The 26,204-nt window shown below is 35.7% G+C and overlaps 2 protein-coding genes and 1 pseudogene across 3 annotated transcripts; 1 reads left to right on the top strand and 2 right to left on the bottom strand.

Annotated features, from left to right (window-relative positions):
* Window positions 1-463: 463 nt before the first annotated feature.
* Window positions 464-898, top strand: LOC145139694 (secreted RxLR effector protein 78-like). Its single transcript, XM_079073427.1, has one exon. The coding sequence runs from the start codon at window positions 464-466 to the stop codon at window positions 896-898; it is 435 nt and encodes a 144-aa protein (XP_078929553.1).
* A 17,353-nt stretch (window positions 899-18,251) lies between these two features.
* Window positions 18,252-19,664, bottom strand: LOC145136058 (protein SOSEKI 5-like; annotated as a pseudogene). The gene is made up of 3 exons (XR_013720198.1): window positions 19,331-19,664; window positions 19,042-19,116; window positions 18,252-18,931 (listed from the first exon to the last, which is right to left on the bottom strand). The product of XR_013720198.1 is annotated as a protein SOSEKI 5-like (transcript).
* A 4,795-nt stretch (window positions 19,665-24,459) lies between these two features.
* LOC145139693 (uncharacterized) lies at window positions 24,460-25,592 on the bottom strand. Its single transcript, XM_079073426.1, has 2 exons — window positions 24,887-25,592; window positions 24,460-24,806 (listed from the first exon to the last, which is right to left on the bottom strand). Exons 1-2 carry the CDS (start codon window positions 25,590-25,592, stop codon window positions 24,460-24,462), a joined length of 1,053 nt encoding a protein of 350 aa, XP_078929552.1.
* Window positions 25,593-26,204: the final 612 nt, after the last annotated feature.

The following is a 26,204-nucleotide window of genomic DNA, read 5'->3' as shown; positions in this document are numbered from 1 at the left end:
TAAGACCGAGATTGATCAGCAGCGAATTCAAAGTGTTATCTATGGATCAAAAAGAGTTTCTGGATGCATCAATCTCACAAGTAGAAACAAAGTAAGCGGTATGGGACTGCAGTGGAGATAAATCCCCCGGTCCAGATGGATACACGTTTAAAGTGTTGAAAAATAAATGAGAACCGATGAAATATGACATTTGTAGATTTGTACACCATTTCAAGTCCTGTGGAATATTTGCTAATGGCTGCAACTCATCCTTCATAACCCTCATTCCGAAAATGAAAGATCTGTTAAACCTTGGAGAATATAGACCCATAAACCTTATCGAATGTATGTACAAGATTGTGGCCAAAATTCTTTCCTCAAGACTCAAACGTGTTGTGGGAGCGGTAGTGGACGAAATACAATCAATATATATTGAAGGTAAACATATCCTAGAGGGTCCTTTAATCATAAATGAAGTATGTTCATGGGCCAAGAAAGCAAAAGAAAAATCTTTTTGTTAAAGGTGGATTTTGAGAAAGCCCTTGATTCTGTGAATTGGAATTACTTGGACTCGATCATGGAACAGATGGATTTCAGTTGTGAACGGCGTGGGTGGATACAAGGTTGTCTCACATCAGCTAGAGCATCAGTGCTAGTCAACGGCTCCCCAACGGAAGAATTCTCTATCACCAAAGGGGTACAACAAGGTGATCCACTCTCTTCTTTTCTTTTCATTATTGCAATGGAAGGACTCAACATTGCATTGAAAAGTGCATTAAAAAAAGACATCATTCAAGGTCTTACGTTACCGCATAATGGTCCTACTTTATTTCACCTAACCTATACTGTTGATGATGCAATTATGGTGGGTAAATGGCCCGAGGTTAACATAAAGAACCTGGCTAGAATTCTCAAATGATTCCACATATGTTATGGTCTGAAAGTAAACTTTTACAAGTCACGTTTATTTGGCATTGGTGTGATGGAATCTGTCACACCCCCAAACCAAGGATGGCGGAAACATCCGGGGGTGGCGGACTTCATTTGTAGTATCATGGCAACGAGTATATAGGTGAGCATAGTAAATACAACCAATCATAAATGTAATCGGAAAAAGGTTACATGGTTTCAAGGGTTACATGTTTCATCAATTGATTACAACATAATGTCAAAATAATTGTTTGACGCCTTAGCGTCCCATCCTCAAAAGCTGTTGATTGTCTGTTTCACTGATTTCTTGAGAATACAAGTAGTTTTGAAAGAGTGTCAACAATTAAGTTGGTGAGTTCATAAGTATATATGTTTGAAAGCTCTTTATTTATTCTCTTGAAATAGTAATCATGATTGTTGTTTCAGAAAATCCAATATTTCCTAATATAACTGAAAAGTAGTTTTAATATCATAAAACCGTTCTGTGTAATTACTGTTCTACTATATAGTAGTGTAATATAATTTAGTTTATAATAAAACTATTAGTATAGCCCGGTACTTTGTAGTTGTACCCCTTTAATGAAAACCCGGTACTTTGTAGTTGTACCCCTTTAATGAAAACCCGGTACTTTGTAGTTGTACCCCACTTAATGAATAACCCGACACTTTATAGTTGTACCCCACTTAATGAATAACCCGACACTATATAGTTGTACCCCACTTAATGAATAATCCGACACTTTATAGTTGTACCCCACTTAATGAATAACTCGTCACTTTATACTTGTACCCCACTTAATGAATAACCCGACACTTTATAGTTGTACCCCACTTAATGAAAAACACTTTTTGTGTAAATGAAGCCTTTATTAATGATCTTGTAGTGTAATGAAGCATAAACTATACCTATTATAGTTTATAAAATGTTTGTAATGTAGTGAACATAACTATGCCTATAACAGTTTATCAAATGTTTGTAAGGTTAGAAATCCTTTTGTTTTCTGTTTAATACCTATTTCCAAGGTAAAATGATTTGTAATATAACAACACATATTCACATATTGATGCACACCTTGCTCAACAAGTTACAAGGTGCAAATGAAATTGTTACCATATTTCTGCCTAATGACTTTTTTGTCCCTAATCTTATAAAAATTATAGAAAAATCATCAAACATCGAAATCATAATCCGTAAATTATGAGAGTTTGGAAATTGGGTCTAGCTTGTTCATAATTTTTGTTATGATTTTTAGTGACCTCTAACTTGTGTGAAAATGTCCATATTCACAGACTGGTCCGAAGTGATTTCTGAAATGATAGGCAGTTTTGTAAAAATCGCCATAAATTGTAGAAAAATCATATGGAGATGTACAAGTAGTCATTTTAAAGGTATAAACCTGAACTATTTGTATATAAAACAGTTTTGAAAACTAAAAAGTTTAAGATGTTCAAAATTGTCCGTGAATAAAACCAAACTTTTCTGTGAAAAGCTGATGAATGAGTTTAAGTTATATTAAGGTGTTTTAACTTGTATCCCCCCCCCTAAAACTAGAAGAAAATATGAAAATGTAGGGGTATGAACTCACCTTTATTGATTTCAGTAGTTGGATGATGAAGAAAGGAAGTTTCCAAGTCAAGAACACTTGGGAAATGCTTTGAAGATTTGAAGATCTAGCAACAATTATGATGATATTTGTGTAAGGAATCCACGACTTGAGTGAAGAAGTGTGAGATAATCGAGTGAAGGATGAATCTACTTACCGAAATGTGGATGAAAAGCTCAAATTCCCTGGAGAGTCTCAAAATTTTGGAGAGAATATGAGAGAGAGAAAAGTGCTTAGCTTAATGTGTAAGTGAAAGAGGGTTAGAAGATGTGAGAAGAATATGGACCCTTTGATTGTGTGGGGATTAGTGAAACTTGTTGGGGAAGGTTTAAGGGTACAATGAATAGGTGAGGGCTGATGTGAACAGTGACATAAAGCATCAATAGTAAGCTAAAGGTGTCATAACTTTAAGCAAAAGTCAAGGAGGGTACCTTTTTGTACTATGAGTTTATACTAAACAATTATAAAGATTTATGTGTAAGAAGAAAGTGACTACACACTCACTTGCTAAGACGATGATCGGACAACACCTCGTCTATTAAAATAATTTTCTGCGGTGAAACCGGGACGTTTTCTCCAAAACCGGGCTTCACGCGGGCAGAGTTTCGGCTCGAAAACTATTTTTCTCGGGATCTTCGGGGCTTCGGGACTTGCTTCGGGTCTCGGGATTAATATTGGGGCTTCGGGGGTAAAATTTGCCAAATAGAAGAAAGTATAAGGGGGGAAGAAAGAAAATTGAGCAACAACACCTGGAGGTCTCGTGATCATTTTATAGGGCTGAACACTCGAGTTACGCTGGGCGTAACTAAAGATTACGCTGGGCGTAATCTTTTGTCGACATGTACGTTGGGCGTACGCCTGGTACGCGGGGCGTACTGGGTGGATCAGATCTGCTGACTCACGGATTCGCGTATTATCCGAATTTATATTAAAATTTATATATTTTAATGATTTAAAAACTTCAGAAATTCATATCTTCCTCATATGAGCTCCGATTTCGACGTTCTTTATATCCACGCGTAGGTGAGACTATGCTCTACAACTTTCGTTTAGATTCCGTCGACTAACTTTGAATTTATTTTTAATATTATATTTTTAACAGGCCGGGACATGAAATGTCCATTAAAAATTCATAACTCCTTCATCCAACGTCCGTTTTCGTCTGTCTTTTTACCGTTGCACTACAATCAACGAGACCCTCGATTCTCGTTTAGATTGTTTCGGCTAGAAATCATTCCATCTCATATTCGAGTTTCGGGCTGCATACTGCTAAGCTGAAACTTAGAAAAATCATAACTTCCTCATACGAAGTCAGATTTGTACATTCTTTGTATGCACGCTCTCGGTTTAACGAACTCTACAACATTCGTTTAGATCACTAAGGCTAAATATCGCTCTATCGTAAATTCACATTTTACGTCGCGCTGTGTCATGCCGGTTCTGTCGCGAAACTTCGACAAGTCATAACTTCTTCGTTATAACTCGGATTTCAACGTTCTTTATAAGTATGGAATCCTTGTAACATATACTACAACTTAGTTAAGAGTATTCATTCTAAATAATATTCTATCAAAAAGTCATTTTTGACGCTTAATGTCTCTAAATTGACTAACTCTGATCTACGGGCGTTACAATTATCTCCCCCCTTAGGATGATTACGTCCCGGAATCATCAACGAAATAGGGCTTGGATAATGATTTCATACGTTATCTCTTCATCCTAAGTACTAATCGTAACTTCTATGTTTCCTCGAAAGAGTATTTAACTGTAGGGCTTCTTGACTGCAGACGATGCTCAATCATGCATCTGCTTTTCGTACTATGTTGGACTTTCAATCCTAACCTTCAAGTTACAAAACAAGTTCTTATTATGGACTCCTTCTTCTTCTTAGGATAAATACTTTCCTTTATCTATTGTAACAGACCGATGGGTCGTGCTCTACTGACCTCTCATCGTACGATGCGATGCTTAGATTCGGTCTTTTTAGAGTTAAATTCCAGAATGGAATATACCTTCCTTCATATTCTAATGTGATATAATCACCTTTTAGTATGTAGCATCTCTAGCTACAAACTTCTTTAATAACGAACGCGATACTATCGATCACATTAATTTCAACCTTTTGACTTAAGTTAGATGTTACATCGAACTTGGTTCTATGAACCACGTAACATACTCATCGTAGTCGGACTCAATTTGATATGACCACTAGGGTCGGAATAACAACCATCTCACCAGTCATTACCGAAACAAGGGTAATGACATACTTGAATAAAACGGAATCAATTACTAGTTTCTTGGTAACCTTGTGACTTTCCCTGATCCAATTGTGAGTCATGTGCTTCCGGTAGTATATGCATCTACTACCTTTCACACCTACTCGTACTCGTCCCAAGTATTGTCTCGCAGTCCCCAAGTCCTAAAATCACAAAACAATTTAACACATACGAAAGTGTCCAAATAATCATAAACAATTTCCCTAGACTCTACTAGGACTTCTTCATTGCGTATCTTCAATCATCAGTTCTATTTCAACTCGATTAGTGATGGAAATACCAGATGATGGGGCGACTTTAAGAATTTCACCAATCGTTCCATCATCCTGCCAATCGAAGGTGTACTTCCGACGTACCGTACTCCTCTAAGCGTACTATTATAAGACATATTCTAAAGGCAAGATACCACTCTTACGATATCTTCCGATAGGTGTCATTCACTATCATAAGCCTTTTCATTTCCTCCATTTACTCAATTCTCTACGTGTCTTCACCATAGCCTTTTGTACACCCGAGCAGACGTTCGGTGTACTAAGTGAGAATTCAAGATAGGAAAGCTTCATTTACGATAAACGTATAAATCTCATTATCACTCTGAAACGTTTACATGCTAGTTCTAATATCGTAGTCATACGCTTAGAATCCTACACACATAAGGTTTCCAGATCCGGTCGGAAACAGACCATGGATCCGAACAAATAATAGCATCAATATAGCTATCACACAAAACATTTAGCACATAAAAGCATTTTAGGCATCATTCCTAAAATAAACTAGTGTTTGTGTCAATTTAGGTGTACTACCTAACATATTTTAGACACACTCCTTTCGATCATTACTTAGCATTCTAAGTTTAAGTCTAGAAATTTCCTACAAATTCCTAGTTCGCTTAAACTAATGCTCTGATACCAACTGTAACATCCCCAATTTCACGGCCAGAAAAGACCGATTTGTTTATGCTTTGTTTTTAAAATAAGAGAAATCTTTTAAAGAAAACAGTTGCGGAATTTGTTCCCAAAACAAAATATGATAAGAATTTATCAAAGCATTTCTGTAAAGAAATGTATTTTCATTATATAACAAAATCTCGGGATGTCCTTTTCAATACAGACCAAAAGCATAAACAGAACAAAATAGACCTTACAACAGTTATTCATAACTACTGGCCTATAATCCAAAATCTCTCGTTATGTTAGCCAACTTATGCTCTCGTGCCATAACCTGTAATGCAAAGAAAACTGAGAGGGTCAGGCTTGGGAGCCTGGTGAGCATATAGGGTTTTCAACCCACAATAATATAATTATTATATTTAATTATCAAAAAATCAATCCAATTACCCACCCCCATTATCTTCATTTATTTCATAAAGATTTACCCTAAGAACCGATTACCCTTCTCCCATTCATTCCTAAGGATTGCCCTAAGGAATTGGCACAAAGTTTAGTACTGCCAAGGTTCTTAGATTACCTCTGGTGAACACGCAGTTCACAATAATTAATGAACGCCTAGTTCAAAAACACCTAATGAACACTTAGTTCAAATATTCATGGTGAACACATAGTTCAAAACATCTAGTAAACTCTTAGTTCAAATATCTAATGAACACTTAGTTCAAATATCCCTGGTGAACACATAGTTCAAAACATCTAGTGAACACTAAGTTCAAATATCTAATGAACACTCAGTTCAAAAACACCTAATGAACACTTAGTTCAAATATTCCTGGTGAACACATAGTTCAAAACATCTAGTGAACTCTTAGTTCAAATATCTAACGAACACTCAGTTCAAAAACACCTAATGAACACTTAGTTCAAATATCCCCGGTGAACACATAGTTCAAAACATCTACTGAACACTAAGTTCAAATATCTAATGAACACTCAGTTCAAAAACACCTAATGAACACTTAGTTCAAATATCCCTGGTGAACACATAGTTCAAAACATCTAGTGAACACCAAGTTCAAATATCTAATGAACACTCAGTTCAAAAACACCTAATGAACACTTAGTTCAAATATCCCTGGTGAACACATAATTCAAAACATATAGTGAACACTAAGTTCAAATATCTAATGAACACTCAGTTCAAAAACACCTAATGAACACTTAGTTCAAATATCCCTGGTGAACACATAGTTCAAAACATCTAGTGAACACTAAGTTCAAATATCCCTGGTGAACCCAATCACCTAAGGAACACAGAGTACGAAAGCTCTTAGTTCAAACAATGTGATAATAATGTATATCTCGATCATGCAAAACCACTAATATTATTAACACATATAAATCATATTTCTAAAACAATCTATCTCATCCCGTCGATCCCCACATACTGACCCTATACAATGATCTTACGACATCTAGCCTAAGGAATCGATATGAACCACAAACTGACGAGGCTGCTTTGGAAATTCCCTAGCAGCAAACGAGGATCAATAAAGACATCAAATGAGGGGAATGGAATAAGTTTCACCACGAACCTTCGTTCGTAAAAGAAAGAACCACAAGACAATTAAGTCAGGGGTAGTTATCTAGATAACAATGCCTAGGCGTGGTCCGAATATCGTGAGGTATTTTACCCCCAGACTCTCCCTATCCAGCATCGAACTTTGCCTAGCAGTGGTCTAAATATCATTAGGTACTTCACCCCCAAACGCACCCTATCCGGCAATACAACACCATACATACCTAGTAGTGGTCTATTACCGATACACTTTATTCGGCAGTCTACGAAGTTCCCTTAATTACTTTGTGAAAGGAAACGTTGACACATGAAGCTCGTCCGATCACTTCATAAAAGAAACGTTGACTCCAAAGCTCTTTCAACATAAACAGTATGGAGAAATACTAATAGAGTACTCCCGTACGCTCCCGTAACCGGCACACATTAGCGTCAAAAAGACTTTGTACATGATAGTACTTCTGGCACATTATAGTACTCTGGTATGCGAAGGACTCATACCCGAGAACATAATAGTACCCTGGCACAAGCAGCACCCAAGACACAAAGCTTTAAAAAGGACTTCGTACATAAAATGTACTTCTGTACGTAGGACGTACTCCACCGATCATCAATCTCACCCCACACGTACTCTTAATAAGAGACTACCCAAAGTCCAAACTTAATTGAACTAAACATCCCATTTTAAGTCTTAACCCATCACTAGGCAAACCTACAATACTTATAATCAATTTCCGATACTATCTCCGTTTAGGAAATGCTAACTAGTGTATACTTAACACAAAGTTTTAAGTAATAATATCATATATACATATCTTAACACATATTGGACCATAACTGGTTCGCACGTTGTATATCATCAATTATATATATAACACATGTTTTGAGCAATAGCAAATATTTCACACACACACACACACACACACATATATATATATATATATATATATATATATATATATATATATATATATATATATATATTTCATACTTTAATCAATACTCGTATTAAAATCACGTTCATAAAAGGGACTATGCACATGATACCTAATCGGATGAACACATAGTTCAAAAATACATAATCCGTACTCCCGGATCTTAAATTTACCTCATTACCCAATCCATATTCCCGGATCTAAAACTAACCTCTTGATCTGATCCATACTCCCAGATCTATAACAAGTTTATCTCTTTACCCTTTTATCTCATGATCCAACCCATCTTTTATCACATACCAACAATCTCATCTACCCATGTTCTACCCAACATATTTGCAGATATAAAATAGATATACAGTTTAACTCATTAAAACCTATATAATTCGTCCATTCCACAACCATCTCAAATTAACAACAATATATACACACATAGCACGTATTTCATAGCAAATACTTAATATTTATGTGTAAGAAGAAAGTGACTACACACTCACTTGCTAAGACGATGATCGGACAACACCTCGTCTATTAAAATAATCTTCTGCGGTGAAACCGGGACGTTTTCTCCAAAACCGGGCTCCACGCGGGCAGAGTTTCGGCTCGAAAACTATTTTTCTCGGGATCTTCGGGGCTTCGGGACTTGCTTCGGGTCTCGGGATTAATATCGGGGCTTCGGGGGTAAAGTTTGCAAAATAGAAGAAAGTATAAGGGGGGAAGAAAGAAAATTGAGCAACAAAACCCGGAGGTCTCGCACTCCTTTTATAGGGCTGAACACCCGATTTACGTTGGCCGTAACTAAATATTACTGTAACGCCCCAATTTCGGTATGTATTTAAATATCTACTTTTCAAGTTTTCAAGAGGAACTCGACGAGTTAGTAGCCCGACTCGTCGAGTAGAGACGGGATAAGCACGTGTTTGGAACCGGCTACTCGGCGAGTCCATATGCTTGGACTCGGCGAGTCCGCCAGTCTGGATGAAACCCTAAATCTAAGGGTTTGCACCCTATTTAAACAACTTTTTGTGCACCAATCAGCCTCCCTCACCCACAGAGAGTTCCATACTAAAACCCTAGTCGTTCCTTGTCATTTTTGGTGTGATTTCTCATATTGTGCAAGTTGTTGGTGCATTTAAAGCTAGAAGAAGAGAAAAGAAGATGAGGAATCAAGGGGGAGCAAAGTAGATCCGATTTCCTTGTTGTATTACAGTCTTCCTTGAGGTATCAAGCTCAAACCTTTTTCCTTCTTCAATTAGATCTCTTATTTGGCTTGTTTTTGCCATTTTTGGCTTGGTAGTAGTATAGAGAACATGTGGTGATGAATAGCCATCAGATCTACCCATGTCTGAGCTCTAGAATCTCAGATCTGGTGCCTTTATGGGACCATTCTTGTATAAAATCCCTAGATCTACACTTTTGGTCCCTTTAGAGCCTTTAAACCTTCATTGATGCATAAACACACGTAAAATTGGAAACTTTACTTGTGAAACAAGACGTAGGAACCCAGATCTATAAGTTGAATGCAATGGAATTGATCAGAATCGACTGTATAGTGTTTGCATGCAAGCGACTCGGCGAGTTGTTCTTCAGACTCGGCGAGTCGAGTCGCGAGTCCCCGACTTTTCCCCTTTTGAGTTATGCCGAGTGGAACCAGTGAGTTGGAGGTGGAATCAGTGAGTCGGAAGTCAGACTCAACAATGGAGGGACTCGGCGAGTCAATGCCCTGACTCGGCGAGTCATTGCCCTGACTCGGCAAGTCCAGGGCAATCTTCTTGCCTCAAGAACAGCCTCGACGAGTTGTTCATACTCCTCGGCGAGTCAGACGAGTTGTTCATACTAGAATGCTCTTATAATGAAGGAGAACTCGACGAGTTGTTCATACAACTCGGCGAGTCAGATGAAGATAAACTGTTTATTTGTATCGAGGAGGAACTCGTCGAGTCTATGCCAAACTCGACGAGTAGAAGCGGGCATGAATGAGAAATAAGAGTAGGGACTCGACGAGTTGGCGGCCCAACTCGACGAGTCGGGTCAACTGTACGTTGACTTTGGCCAGGAGGTTGACTTTGACCAGGGGTAAAATAGTCATTTTACCCTCAGAATAGTTATCAGTAGTTGATTGAGTGTGTTTATGGGGATTGTAGCCGGGAGAGACCGGAGCAGCAACAGACAGTTCCCGAGTAGAGTTTCAGCAGCCAGCTTTCGAGGTGAGTTCTCCTTCCAGTAGGAATGGGTCTACGGCCACAATGTCGGCCCGTCTAGTTAGCAGTAGTTCAGTGTGCTTGATGTCTTTGTGATTCAAGCATGTCCTTGTGTTATGTGTTCCGAACTTCGGTCCGATGTAGTGTGCAATATATGTGTTTGTGCTAGTTGATATGTTTATGCTATGCTATGTTATGCTCAGTCAGTTTCCGGACTTCGGTCCGATGCAGGGGACAAGGTCCCAGTTAGTTCCGGATTTCGGTCCGATGCAATTAGTTCCGGACTTCAGTCCGATGCAGGGGACAAGGTCCCAGTCAGCTTCCAGACTTCGGTCCGATGCAGTTTCCGGACTTCGGTCCGATGCAGAGGGCAAGGCCCTGGTTAGTTCCGGACTTCGATCCGATGCAGTCTCCGGACTTCGGTCCGATGCAGTGGGCAAGGCCCAATATGTGTTTATATGATTGTATGGTATGTGGTAGTCTGGGGGAGCTCACTAAGCTTTGTGCTTACAGTTTCAGTTTTGGTTTCAGGTACTTCCGCAAGCAAAGGGAAGGGCTCGGGATGATGACATTGCACACACCACAACTTCAGTTTTTATCCTGGGAGTTGGTTCAGTTTTTCTTAGATAGGACTTGACACAGTTTTGATACAGTTTTTATCACGATATTTTATTATGGTTTTGAGATATTGACGTATGATTTTTATTTTATGACATTCGATGTTATGGTTTTAGTATTATTTAAACAAAAATTTTTGGGTCGTATTTTGGGTTGTTACAATTACGCTGGGCGTAATCTGTTGTCGACATGTATGCTGGGCGTACGCCTGGTACGCGGGGCGTACCGGGTGGATCAGATCTGGTGACTCACGGATTCGCGTATTATCCGAATTTATATTAAAATTTATATATTTTAATGATTTAAAAACTTCAGAAATTCATATCTTCCTCATACGAGATCCGTTTTTGACGTTCTTTATATCCACGCGTAGGTGAGACTATGATCTACAACTTTTGTTTAGACTCCGTTGACTAACTTTGACTTTATTTTTAATATTATATTTTTAACAGGCCGGGACAGGAAATGTCCGTTAAAATTCATAACTCCTTCATCCGACGTCCGTTTTCGTCTGTCTTTTTACCATTGCACTACAATCAACGAGACCTTCGATTCTCGTTTAGATTGTTTCGGCTAGAAATCACTCGATCTCATATTCGAGTTTCGGGCTGCATACTGCTAAGCTGAAATTTAGAAAAATCATAACTTCCTCATACGAAGTCAGATTTGGACATTCTTTCTATGCACGCTCTCGGTTTAACGAGCTTTACAACATTCGTTTAGATCACTAAGGCTAAATATCGCTCTATCGTAAATTCTCATTTTACGTCGCATTGTGTCGTGTCGGTTCTGTCGCGAAACTTCGACAAGTCATAACTTCTTCGTTATAACTCGGATTTCAACGTTCTTTATATGTATGGAATCCGTGTAACATATACTACAACTTAGTTAAGAGTATTCATTCTAAATAATCTTCTATCAAAAAGTCATTTTTGACGCTTAACGTCTTTAAATTGACTAGCTCTGATCTACGGGCGTTACATATACTTTTAATTAAGATAGGTAATTGTACAATAGTAACGATAACGTAAACCCTAATATACAAGGGTTAAATGAGTTGACTGGTTTGACTTATTGACTTTGTTTGACTTTAGATTGACCGAAAATTGTCGTTTGTCACAGAATCGGAGCTACATTCCCAAGCTCAAGTGATAGGTTGCCTCAAGAGCTCATTACCTTTCAACTATCTTTGAGTGCCAGTGGGTGCAAATGTGGCGTTGAAGAAGAATTGGAGACCGATAATAGACAAAATTTAGTCAAGGCTTTCCACGTGGAAAGCAAATACTCTATCATTTGCTGGTAGACTAACGCTAGTCAATTCGATGCTCAACAGTCTTCCATATTTTTACTTCGCTCTCTTTAAGGCGCAAAGTGGCATACTTGAGGAGCTTGAAAAAATGAGATGCAAATTCCTGTGGAGTGGTAATGATTCAAACTCATGGATACATTAGGTGTCATGGACTAAAGTCGTTGCATCCAAAAAAAGATGTAGGTTTAGGAGTCGGGACGCTAAAAGCCCAAAACATGGCTTTACTGACCAAATGGTGGTGGAAACTTTATGAAAGAATAGATGATTTATGGAACAATTACATCAAGAGCATACACAATCTGGAACGAAAACTTGTCACTATGTGATAGCAAAAGTATTGATGTGTGGGGTATGGAGCAACATAGCTAAAATCATTAAAGCTCTTCCTGAAGTTGACATAAACTATTATGAACTATTTACACTTTTGCCCGGATCCAATGTAAGGATATTATTTTGGAAAGACCGTTGGTGCGGGCCTCTAACACTACAAGAGCGTTTTCCTAGATTATATGAGATGGAAACGGCAAAACAGTGTTTGGTATGTTGTAGCATCAGGTTTTCTCGCTGGCACTGGAAGTCACACATTATGGATAAAGAGATTATGGATGATCTAGCAAACTTATGTGACATGCTTCATGGGGTCAATACGCAACCAACACAAAACGGATTCCGCTTCAATTTAAGTGCGGATGGTAGATATAACGTTTGCATTTTACTCAATAAAATTGATCTCAATCTTAATCCTTGCAATGGTTATAAGCTATGTAGGCTGAAAGCAATACCATTGAAAATCAGGTGTGTTGTTTGGAGGGCGGCTATGAACAGGATACCTGTAGCAACAAACATGGAGGATAGAGGAGTTATAGTCCAATCGAAGATTTGTCCCTTATGCGATATGGTTTCGGAATCTTGTGATCATTTGTTAATTAAATGCAATGTGGCGGTGGAGGCTCGAAAATGGATCCTAATTAAAATGGTGTGGTATTCTTGATTTTTCGTTTGAAAATGTTACTGTATTCCTTAATTTCGCTGCGACTTGGGGGAATTGCCCCAGGAAGAGAGAAAGGGTAACAGTGGCGATATATGGACTTTTATGGTTTATTTGGTTGGCTAGGAACAATAGAAGGTTCAAAGGGATTCACACTAATCCTACAAAGATTGTTGATGAGGTAATTTTAGAAAGCTACTCATGGTTCAAGTTTAGAATTAAGCTTGTGAAATGTAGGTGGATAGATGAGATTAGCTTTGTTACTCATTTCTATTTCAGTTTTTTTTCGCTTTGTATTGTTACCCTCGTTTTAGTTACCTGCTGATCGAGTGGCTTTTAATATATATATTTGTCGTTTCCAAAAAAAACAATTTCTCAATGAATTTTAATCCTTTCCCCTTTCTCAATTCTTTTTCTTTTTTTTTTTGAAAAATCTCTTGTAGGCTTTTTGCTTTAATTTCTATTTTGCTAACACAGTAACACGTAAACATGAATTGAATTGTTAGAATTTCGACTAATCATGGCAAATGAATGTTAAAGACCGAAGCAAACTTAATAATCTAATTAAATACTTAACACTAAAAATGTCACGCTCAAACTTTATAATATGATAGTAGTAACAACAATAAAATCCAAAATCCATAGGAATAAATGTCGTGTATGATCCAATGTTTTAAAAACCGGTTTGAACCGGCCGGTCGAACAAGTTGGACCGGAAATCGGTGGAGGGAACGGTTCAACTATCACCACTTTTATGTCGATTTTTGAACCGGATTGAACCGGCCGGTTTTTAGAAAAAACCCGCTTGAACCGGTCAAAATAAACCGGTTGAACCGGTTAAATCGAATAAAAATGCATGAAAAAAAAATCATTTACATAATAAACTTTGGAAATTTTTTTCCAAATATATTTAGTTTTCTCTAAGTAAAAAGATATGATAAATGTTATAAAGTTTTTTGATATGTTTGTATTCAAGTAAAACTATATTTTGTTTTGGTATATATATATATATATATATATATATATATATATATATATATATATATATATATATATATATATATGACGTATATGGATTGCTGTAAAATACTAAAACTTATGACTATGTATTATTTTAATGTATTTTAATTCATCTACAACTTATTTTTATTTGTATTTTAATGTTTGAACTTGTAAACATCAAATTAATGATTTATATATGTATGTATGTATAAAAAAATAAGAAAAAACATGAAAAATATTGAAACCGGTTGACCCGGCGGTCGAACTGGTTAAACCGGGATCCGGTCATCATCCCGGTTCAACTAAAAAACCGGTTTTTAAAACATTGGTACGATCAATCCATGAGATAGAAAAATTGTTTTTATAGATGATTTCGGACTTATAAAATCTTAATCTTTGAATTAACAAGTAAGATTTACCATATCCGCTTAAGAAACTTTAATACATATCCGACACATGCTATCAAAATTTTAAAAGGTAAAAAGCCCAACATCACATGGTTATTCAAAAATTTATCAAATGACCATGTTTGGTTATAACTTCCTGACTCTTAAAATGGTAATTATATCAACTCGTTTTAATGTCAACATTAGAGGTCAACTTGGAAATACTATCAATAATTTAACATGGTTTGAAATTTAGTCCTTCTATATGGAATTTCGTATCTCAATCATTAGAAAACTCAAAAAAAAAATGTTTAATAAATTAGTTAACTTGTATTTCTTATTGGATACATATTTCCATATTTTTTTAATTTGTGGAACAATAAAAATAAATAAAGAAATGTTTGAAACTCAACAACTAACAACTTGAAGTAATGAGTGTAAGTAAAAAACTAAAAATGCAAATCAATATATTACATCTTTTCGAAACCTCATATAAGATTTTTAGAACAGAATGAATACAATTAATTAGTTGGGAATATTTATTTTTCCATTTGAAACTAAAAATAAAAAGCATTGAAAATAAATGATAAACCCCACAAGTGGAGCGGAGATCATCAAATCTACGGTGTTTTTTTGGATCAAGGGGATATAAATGTCGGCATATGGAATGATTGGATGGTGTCCCGTTTTGGAAATTTGTAATACCTTATGTCCTGTTTTGTTATTTCTCTCTTTTTGTTTTTGCTAGACTCTGTCCTTTTGCTAGTTTCTGGCTAGTAGGTTGGATTCTTTTTTAATAAATTTAATAAATTTGCCGTTTTCAGAAAAAAAAAAATTAAATAAAAAATAGTTTTTATGTAGGGGATGATTCATTCACTGAGTTTTTTTATCAATCCAAGGAAAGAATAATATGTGGACAATTTTACCTTTATATTAAATTTTAGATGTTAAGAGATAAATAGCCTTATTTTTAGAAACTCTAAACGGAGGCATACCCTACCACAATTATATCATCATTTATTAATTTATAAATATTAAAAAAAACCAATTATACCTTTTCTATCATGTGCTTATTCTTTGTATTTGTTTCTTATCTAGAGTTTTATACCATTTATTTTAGTATTTAATTTATTTATTTCTTCGTTACCTATTGTTCACGTGTTCACATCACTAACTCAATTTTTAATTAAAAGTTTATACATATTAATTATAAAACTACTACACAATGAACAATTTAATATAAAAAAAATATAACATAAAAATAATGTCTAGAAAATACCAATCAAATATTCAAACTAATAATACATATCAAATATTCAAATTAATACATATCAAATTTTCAAACTACTCATATGTCATATCATCACTTGAAAAGGTTGGATATGTATTTAAATCAAATAAGTTGTTTTCATTATTTATATAACTAATATTATCATATACTTCAATGTTAATTCGAAAGACACCGGTAGAACTCGAAGTTTTTGGTGTTTGAGATGATTCCACAAGCTCAAATCTTGAAGGGTCTCGTGTGGTAGAACTTATTCCTTTTTTCTTTTTTGATTTTGGAGGTCTATCCTTCGGTCGACGGATCATGAGCTCAAACAACGTATCAAATTCAGTCAAAAGCTTATTAATCATAGAAGTAGCAAATTCTTTCTTACTTAAAGGCCACATTTGATATCTTGAAGACAACTCAATAAGCAACTCATCAAATTTGTTAACGCCATCATTATGTGAATCATCTTCTGAATTCAAGCGCAATGTATCAATCCTCCAATGTGGATGAATGAGATCTAATGAAAGTTTCATTCCCTGCAAATGTTGTATCTTATGAGCGCAAAGGAAGACCCATGGTTGCCATAAAATGGCCAGTGCAAGGAGCCATTGTACCTAAAAAACAAAAATAGTTATTAAAGGTTAATGTAAAACTTAATGTCGTGCAATAATGTAAAATTATACTCCATCCGTCCCAAATTAATAGTCCATTTTTCCTTTTTTGTTTGTCCCAATATAATTGTCTACTTCTAAAAATAAATATCATTTTTACCAAAATCCCATTTATTATTAGTAAAATTACAATGAAATTAAATTCAACTACCATAGAATTAAATGCAACAAAAGGGTATAATTGTCATTTCATTTAATAAAGTTAATGGTAATTAATGTTTTCTTAATCTGTATGTTTTTTGTTTGCGGACAATAATTTTGGGACGGAGGGAGTATATCCTTTGTGAACATTATCTTTTTTTACTTTTTCATATTGTATATGTATCTCCTTTAATGCAAAATGAGATACATGATATAAAAGCTCTCTAAAAACATTAAACAGGTGTGTCACACTTAAGAAGAACTTTGATTTTCTCATTTACGAGTTTCACTTTAATCTCACTGAATTCATGTCTGATTGCAAGACAAATATTTTCTGTAACACCTTCAAACTCTTCAAATAAGGCACTAATCATTGATAGATTATTCAAGTTGTATGTGGTTCGAGAGACTGTCGGAAGGTTTTGATTTTTCTGACGTAAAGAAGAAAGAATTTGTCTTGGGGGTATGCCAGAAAGCGTCATGTTTTTGACACTTTGTACGTCCTCCGGTGATAATCGACGGAATGATGGATGACCAGAGACATCTATAGCCAGTTCATGATTGTGAGTCAAGTTTTTTGCCTTAAGCACCCAAACACCATCATTTCCCTTTTTACCTGCAATCTGGAAGGGGCATTTAATCAAACGAGATCCAATGTTCTTCTTTTTTTTATAGCCAGTTCATGATTGTGAGTCAAGTCATGCACTTTCATGAACTTACGTAAACTATGAATGAACATAAAGTTAATAATGGTTTAATTGTTTTGAGATGAAAGATAACAATTAAAGTCGAGAAAAGATACAATCGTAATTCCTTTGTGGCAAAACAAAATCAAAATCAATAGTCATGGTAAATATTTTGACAGAATTAAATCAAACATCAATTTTAGATTTACCGGTTGAGAGTGGGTTGAAGAAGAAGTCGGTGAAGCAACAGCGCCGGATGAAAAAGTGTTGGCTGAAATAACGTTGCCGAGGGAAGGAACGCAAGTTGAAGAAACAGCGCTGTCATATGTTTTTTAGAGTTTCCAAACATATGCGTTTTTTTTTGTCTCTTAATTATATACCTAGAAATTAAACTGAGGGTATATTTGTCCATAAACTTTTATTTTTGTGGATGGATTAGAAAAGTCCGTGGATAAATCAGGCGCCTTTATATAGAACAATTAAAGTCGAAAAGACAAGAATTATTTCCCACAACTCTCGTGTGTCAAGAAGACAAAACCTCATTTATGCAATACTTCATCTTTCGACACACTATACAAAACCCAAATTAGACCGGAACTTGCCATTGTCCGGATCCAGCTGGCAATGTCAGTTGGAGCAACACTTTAAAGACTCGGTCAACGTTTTCTATTTTATAATTATTAATTTTTCTTATAATTAATTTGCTACTATCCATGCAAAGAAATATGGAATAAAATATCCAATTCACATATATATTTAAAAATTACGAATCTACCACATTAGTAAAAACTATAATCTAATAATTCCATTGAAAAATTACGGAATTATAAATTTATAATTACCTATTTCCAGTGTACGAATTGGATCGTTTAAGAGCTGGAAATGGTTCCCTTTTTGTCTCAATTAAACTCCCACTGAAATATTCTTTATCCTCCGTCACAATCTGTTTTTTAATTCTTCGGTTTTTCCTCAAAACGACAGCGTCCTCTACTGTTGCTTCCTCTGATCCGGTGTTTCTCACACGTGGCAGCATCCTTGACTTGTAATGTGAAATCAACGAAAAACCCGGGTTGTCTTTTCCGTATTGATCTCCTTCGTCTTCTTCTCTGATTATTGATCTCCTGCGACGGCGTTTATCGTCAGTTTGAGTTGAAGCGTTGGCCGCGAGTTTACCGGCGGAGGAATCGCCGGTGTAGACTTTATATTCGTGGAGGTCGATTGCGCTCCATGACTGATTCCTCCTACGCCTAACAACCGGGAAATCATCATCACCGGATTTTCCATAGTCCGGCGATAGCGTGTTTTTCGACATGGATGACACATGTGCCTCAGATTTGGAGTTCAACGAGGCTTCACCGGCTACAACGAGCTCCGATCCTTTCAGAACGTACTCTTGGCCATGTGCTGGGTAAATGTAATCATTCTCCGCCAAATCGTGCCATACGAATCCGTTTTTGTAACTCCTATAACACAGAATTTGAATGAATTAGCTTTCAGGAAGCAGTAATTACATACATATAGCCAGAAACTCATGAGTCATAATCATTTTCAGGGTCTACACATATCGTTGAACTAACCTGAAGACCATGAGTACAATGCTGCAATTCCTTTTCCTTTCCACGGAGGGAATTCAGGCGATCGATTACATCTGCAAGACATTTCCCGAATATTTTCAGCAGATTAAAATTTTTATCATAAGATAACTTAAATGCAGCTATTCCTTCTCCTCAGAGAGAATTGAGGTGATTGATTACATCCAGAAGATTTCACCAAATCTATAAGAATACATCAGATCACAACTTATTCTCCTTAAACCTCTCTATGGAGCAACTCAAATAACAAACAGTTGCTAATTTTTTGACTCACCTCTTGCAGATAAAGGCCGTCGGAGGAGGAGAGAGGAACCTCGATAAAATGAGGATGCTCAAGGTTACCATTCCTGGAGAGATAGTAGACGACGGCGACTCTACGTGGTCTATTTATTGTTCGGAGGTGGTTCCGTCCAAACTTTGGTGTGTTCAGGGCTGCGTTGAGCACTTTTAGGATCCTTCCATTTCTTAGACATGTGGTGAAGCTCCGTCGTAGTCCTCCCGGACCTCGAAATCGCCTCCATTGAAAAATCTTCTTCTGGAAATGGGTGAAAATGGAAGAAAGAGAGATGTGTTTATATGTGTCTCTTGTGTGTGTGAAAGGAGGGAAGGTGTGCGATTAATTCAAAATTGGCGATGCAGACGACAGACTACCAAACAAAAAAGGACTTGAGGAAGGCCGTGGCTACTCTGCTCTGGTGCAACTTATTATTGTTTTTAAAGGCGTATAGTTACAGAATCCAGAAAGAGTATGCTTTAGCTGTTTGTACATTGTGAATTAAAAATTGTACGGGATTTTGTGATGGTATTCTTTGAGGTCTGGCTCATAGGCTAACGGCCTAAATGTTTTGCTTATTTTGGCACTTTATTTGATTTACAAGATAATTTCTCAGCTGTTTAAAAACTATCCAAAAATTCAAAAAGATGTTTAGATTCATTAAATAAGTCAAATCATTATGAGGGTATTTATTTATTAATTATACTTACACACATTGATTAGATTTAAACAAAAATATAAAAGATATAATGTATATCGCCCATAAAATATTATAAAGTAAAATTTTAATATCATATTTAAACTATATGCTTTAAACTTGTAATTATATAAATAGTTTTTTTTAAATGACAAATACAAATATTATAATCTACTCCTAAACTAAGGGGTCGTTTATTTACCTCTTAATTGCAAAATTAAGAAGTGATGTCTTAAAATTTCAGATTCAGAGCGTTTGTTTGCGTATTATATTTTACCTTTTAAACTTAAAAATACCTCTTATTTTTTCAGATGTTAAACAAAGTCTGAAAAATAAAAGAAACACCCGTTCTTTCTATTTGCCCTAATCGACCGCCTCCTTTCTTTCCTTCCCACATCGGCTGCCATCGCATCTTCTCCCCTCCATTCTGACGCCTGCGACTGCTCCCACCGGCGACGCCAGCGACGCCGCACACCGACGACGCCAGCAACGCCGCCAGCCTCCGCCGCCGACTGCAACTTGTTTTCTTTCTTCCGCCGACTGCAGCAGGTTCGGTTTCTTCCTTCTGTTTCTTCCTTTTTTGCGCTGGAATTCATTGGTCTTGTTTGTTCCTTCTTTCCCTTCAAAATTGAAAATCAAAAATCGAATTTATTATGCTATAATTTTCTGATTTGTTAAACCAAAATTAATAGTTGATGTTTTGCTAGATTTTGATGTTATATGCTCCATTATGATGTTATATGCTCGATAGTGATGTTATATGTTCCAATCTGAATGTGTTCAATGGATATGATCAAATATTGATGCTGAATTTTGATGTTATGTTTGATTCAATGTTGATGCTGAATTTTTGATGTTATATGCTGAATTTTGATGTTATATGCTGAATTTTGGTGTTATTTTGATGTTAAGTCTAATGTTTTCATGAGTATTATGCTGAAATTTTGTTGCTGAATTCTTACTTCTCTTTGATGTTCATGAAATATCCATTACTTTTTCTATTGTGCATTTGTTTTGTTGAAGTAGTTGTTGATAATGTGTCTTTATATTGCTTAAATTGTTGTTGAAGAATGTGTATTTGCAATGCTTAACTTGTTGCTAAAACATACATTTTTTTGTTGAATTGATCAAAGAAATGGGAGAAAAGAAGGATATGATTAGTTGGAAGGTTGAAGGTGTAGAGAAAGCGTTTCTAGAAGCTTGTTTACGTGAAGTTACAGTTAATGGATGGGAAAGAAGTAGTTTGAAAGCACTATCTTGAAGGAATGTTGCTGAAACATTAAAAATTGAACATAACTTTATTGTCGACCAAAAACAAATGAAGAACCGCTATGACTATCTAAAGTCAAAGTTTGGTGTTTTTTTGAAGTTAAAAAATAAAACCGGCAATGTATACAATTAAACAACCAACACCTTCAATCTTTCCAAAGAAGAATGGGAACTAGAATCGAAGGTATTTTGTTTAGTTATAAAAATTATATTATCATTTTTAAATAATAAAATATTTGATCCAAACAGTCAAACAAACATGCGGATTCTTTGAGACGCACGACACTACCGTACCCCGACCTTTGCACACAGTTGTTTGAAGGCGCGACTGCGACAGGCATTCATAGTTGGGGGCCAACTTCTACCCTTCCTCGTCCTACTCAAGAGTCAAGCCAATATAGTTTGCATGACTTTGATGACATTGATTGCACTCAACAAGAAACTGTAGGTCTCAGTGACGAGTCATCCGCTCAATCAAAAAAACAAAAGACTACAGATACGACAAAGAGTCAAAATAAAAGTAAAGATAAGGGTAAAGATAATGGTACATATGCATCCAATTCAAGATTGCTTGAAATCGGGGAAGATATTGCGCAGTTGCTAAAATATTTGTGGAAAAGCATTCTTCTTCAAATTTGGATGCGTGTATGGAAAAATTGGAGAAGTTAGGATGGGGAATATTTGATCCAAGATACACTACTGTTGTTGCTCTTTTTGGTGAAGGTGCGGATAAGAGGCACGTGTGGTTAACCATTGATCCAGCTATTTGTGAGAATTGGGTCAAGACTGTTAACCATTGATCCAGCTATTTGTGAGAATTGGGTCAAGACTGTTGGAGCACATTATGGAATGTTTCGCTAAGTAGATTTTTTGAATGTTTAGATGGTTTTTTTGGATAACTAGATGTTTGGTTTGAACAAGATGGTTTTTTTGGATTACTTGATGTTTGGTTCGAACTAGATGGTTTTTTTGGATTACTTGATGTTTGGTTTGAACTAGATGGTTTTTTTTGGATTACTTAACATGAATGACTTGATGTTTTGGATTAATTTATGTTTTGGATTACTAGATTTTTATATGATATGAATGACTTGATGTTTTGGATGAATTTTTATGTTATATGTTGTTAATATAATTGTTATGTATTTTCAAAATAACAGATTGCTTATGGATTCGGATGAAAAATTTGCATTTTTCATGTTACTATGTTGCTATTGGTTGAATCTAGCATCCAACATAATTGGAAGGGCAATTGATAATGATTCGGAAATGAGCGGTCATCAACATACACAAGAATTGTTACATGGAACATCTACACAATGTCATGAGCTGATGCGTCTTTCACGTGAAGCATATGTACTTTTATTCAATCAATTTAGACGAAACAATTGGTTGCAAAGTAGTAGGCATATAAGCGTTGAAGAAAAGATGGTTATGTTCTTGACAACTATAGCACATAATAAACGGTTCAGGAGTATCAAACGAAGGTTTCAACACTCCACAGAAACAGTTCATAGATGCTTTCATGAGGTGCTAAATGCAATGATGATTTTTGCGAAAGAAGTTATAGTGCCAACGAATTCTAATGCAACCATGAATTCCTCAGAGAAGCATCGTAAGCTAAAAGAAATCTTTCCTGGAGCAATAGGTGCGTTAGATGAAACTCTTGTATATGCAGTCGTGCCTGCTGATCAACAAACTCGCTATAGGGGAAGAGGAAAAGGTGAATGCTTTCAAAATGTTTTAGGAATTTGTGATTTTGATATGATATTCATATTCGTATGGGCCGGTTGGGAGGGTATAACACATGATTCGCGAGTTTTGAAAAAAGTTGCATGTAACCCGACTTCAGGCTTTCCGTTCCCTCCTCCAGGTTTTTAATTCTTTTTAAATTTATTCTAAAATACGATATTAAATTTCTATATATAATACTTCCTTCACTCATGTGTATAGATAAATATTACCTTTGCGATGTTGCATACACCAACACTCGTGGATTTATGACTCATTACCGCAACACGAGGTATTGGTTAGCCGATTATCGACGGCGACGTGCGTTAACTAAGGAAGAAAAATTCAATCATGCACATGCGCAACTCATAAATGTTATTGAACGTGCTTACAGTGTTTTGAAGGCGAGATTCCCAATCCTAAAGCGAATGGATCCTTTTCCTTTTTCAGTGCAAAGAGATATAGTCGTTGCTTGTTTTGCAGTCCACAATTTCATAAGGAAATGCGATATTCATGATGAGTTATTTAGGGCGTTCGAGGAGAACAATGCTCAAGCACAAGGGGGAGAGAATGATGGCGAAAACGTACACGATATGGAATGGGGTTTACAAGGAAATGAATACATGGATAATTTGCGTGACCAGATTGCGAATCAATTGGGGTGAAATTAAATTTGTAGGATTTTATTTGGATTTTAGTATGATTCTTTGGATTTAAAAATATTTATGTTTGATTTGGATTTGTGTTTAATTTTGATTTATGCTAAATTTGGATTTTATATGGTGTTTATATTTTTTTTAATACATATTTAAGAAATTTATTAGGTTATTTTCTAAATAAACAGTTGAATTCAATAAAAAATAAAACAGAAGGGTAAAATGGTCATTTTAATATTTCAGCACAACAATTCAGATGTCCCAACCAAACAGCATGTTAAACATTCAACTCTTAAAATTTCATACCCTCTTAGAAATTCAGACCTCTTAAAAATTCAGATCTTAAAAATTCAGATCCTGCCAAACAGCCCCTAAGAGGGTCTGAAATTTTAAGAGCTGAATGTTTAACATGCTGTTTGGTTGGGACCTCTGAATTGTTGTGCTGAATTATTAAAATGACCATTTTACCCTTCTATTTTATTTTTTATTGAATTCAACTGTTTATTTAGAAAATAACCTAATAAATTTCTTAAATATATATTAAAAAAAATATAAACACCATATAAAATCCAAATTTAGCATAAATCAAAATTAAACACAAATCCAAATCAAACGTAAATATTTTTAAATCCACATAATCATACTAAAATCCAAATAAAATCCTACAAATTTAATTTCACCCCAATTGATTCGCAATCTGGTCACACAAATGATCCATGTATTCATTTCCTTGCGAACCCCATTCCATATCGTGTACGTTTTTGCCATCATTCTATCCCCTTTGTGCTTGAGCATTGTTCTCCTTGAACGCCATAAATAACTCATCATGAATATCGCATTTCCTTATGAAATTATGGACTGCAAAACAAGCAACAACTATATCTCTTTGCACTGAAAAAGGAAAAGAAGCCATTCGCTTTAGGATTGGGAATCTCGCCTTCAAAACACCGTAAGCACGTTTAATAACATTTCGGAGTTGCGCATGTGCATGATTGAATTTTTCTTCCTTAGTTAACGCACGTCGCCGTCGATAATCGGCTAACCAATACCTCGTGTTGCGGTAAGGAGTCATAAATCCATGAGTGTTGGTGTATGCAGCATCGCAAAGGTAATATTTATCTATACACATGAGTGAAGGAAGTATTATATATAGAAATTTAATATCGTATTTTAGAATAAATTTAAAAAGAATTAAAAACCTGGAGGAGGGAACAGAAAGCCTGAAGTCGGGTTACATGCAACTTCTTTCAAAACTCGCAAATCATGTGTTATACTCTCCCAACCGGCCCATACGAATGTGAATATCATATCAAAATCACAAATTCCTAAAACATTTTGAAAGCATTCACCTTTTCCTCTTCCCCTATAGCGAGTTTGTTGATCAGCAGGCACGACTGCATGTACAAGAGTTCCATCTAACACACCTATTGCTCTAGGAAAGATTTCTTTTAGCTTACGATGCCTCTCTGAGGAATTCACGATTGCATTAGAATTCGTTGGCACTATAACTTCTTTTGCAAAAATCATCATTGCATTTAGCACCTCATGAAAGCATCTATGAACTGTTTCTGTGGAGTGTTGAAACCTTCGTTTGATAATCCTGAACCGTTTATTATGTTCTATAGTTATCAAGAACATAACCATCTTTTCTTCAACGCTTATATGCCTACTACTTTGCAACCAATTGTTTTGTCTAAAATGATTGCATAAAAGTACATATGCTTCACGTGAAAGACACATCAGCTCATGACATTGTGTAAAAGTTCCATGTAACAATTCTTGTGTATGTTGATGACCGCTCATTTCCGAATCATTATCAATTGCCCTTCCAATTCTGTTGGATGCTAGATTCAACCAATAGCAACATAGTAACATGAAAAATGCAATTTCTTCATCCGAATCCATAAGCAATATGTTATTTTGAAAATACATAACAATTATATTAACAACATATAACATAAAAATTCATCCACATTCATATGATATAAAAATCTATTAATCCAAAACATCAAGTCATTCATGTTAAGTAATCCAAAAAAAACCATCTAGTTCAAACCAAACATCAAGTAATAAAAAAAACCATCTAGTTCAAACCAAACATCAAGTAATCCAAAAAAACCATATAGTTCAAACCAAACATCTAGTTATCCTAAAAAAACCATCAAAACATTCAAAAAATCTACTTAGCGAAACATTCCATAATGTGCTCCAACAGTCTTGACCCAATTCTCACAAATAGCTGGATCAATGGTTAACCACACGTGCCTCTTATCCGCTCCTTCACCAAAAAGAGCAACATCAGTAGTGTATCTTGGATCAAATATTCCCCATCCTAACTTCTCCAATTTTTCCATACACACATCCAAATTTGAAGAAGAATGCTTTTCCACAAATATTTTAGCAACTGTGGCAATATCTTCCCCGATTTCAAGCAATCTTGAATTGGATGCATCTTTACCCTTATCTTTACTTTTATTTTGACTATTTGCCGTATCTGTAGTCTTTTTTTATTTTGAT

The sequence above is a fragment of the Lactuca virosa genome, chromosome 9 (genome assembly GCF_052849685.1).
Source record: "Lactuca virosa cultivar CGN04683 chromosome 9, Lactuca_virosa_CGN04683_v6, whole genome shotgun sequence".
In the NCBI taxonomy this organism is placed as follows: Eukaryota; Viridiplantae; Streptophyta; class Magnoliopsida; order Asterales; family Asteraceae; genus Lactuca; species Lactuca virosa.
The sequence above is the reverse complement of the archived record's forward strand: the minus strand, read 5'-3'. Positions and strand labels throughout refer to the sequence as shown.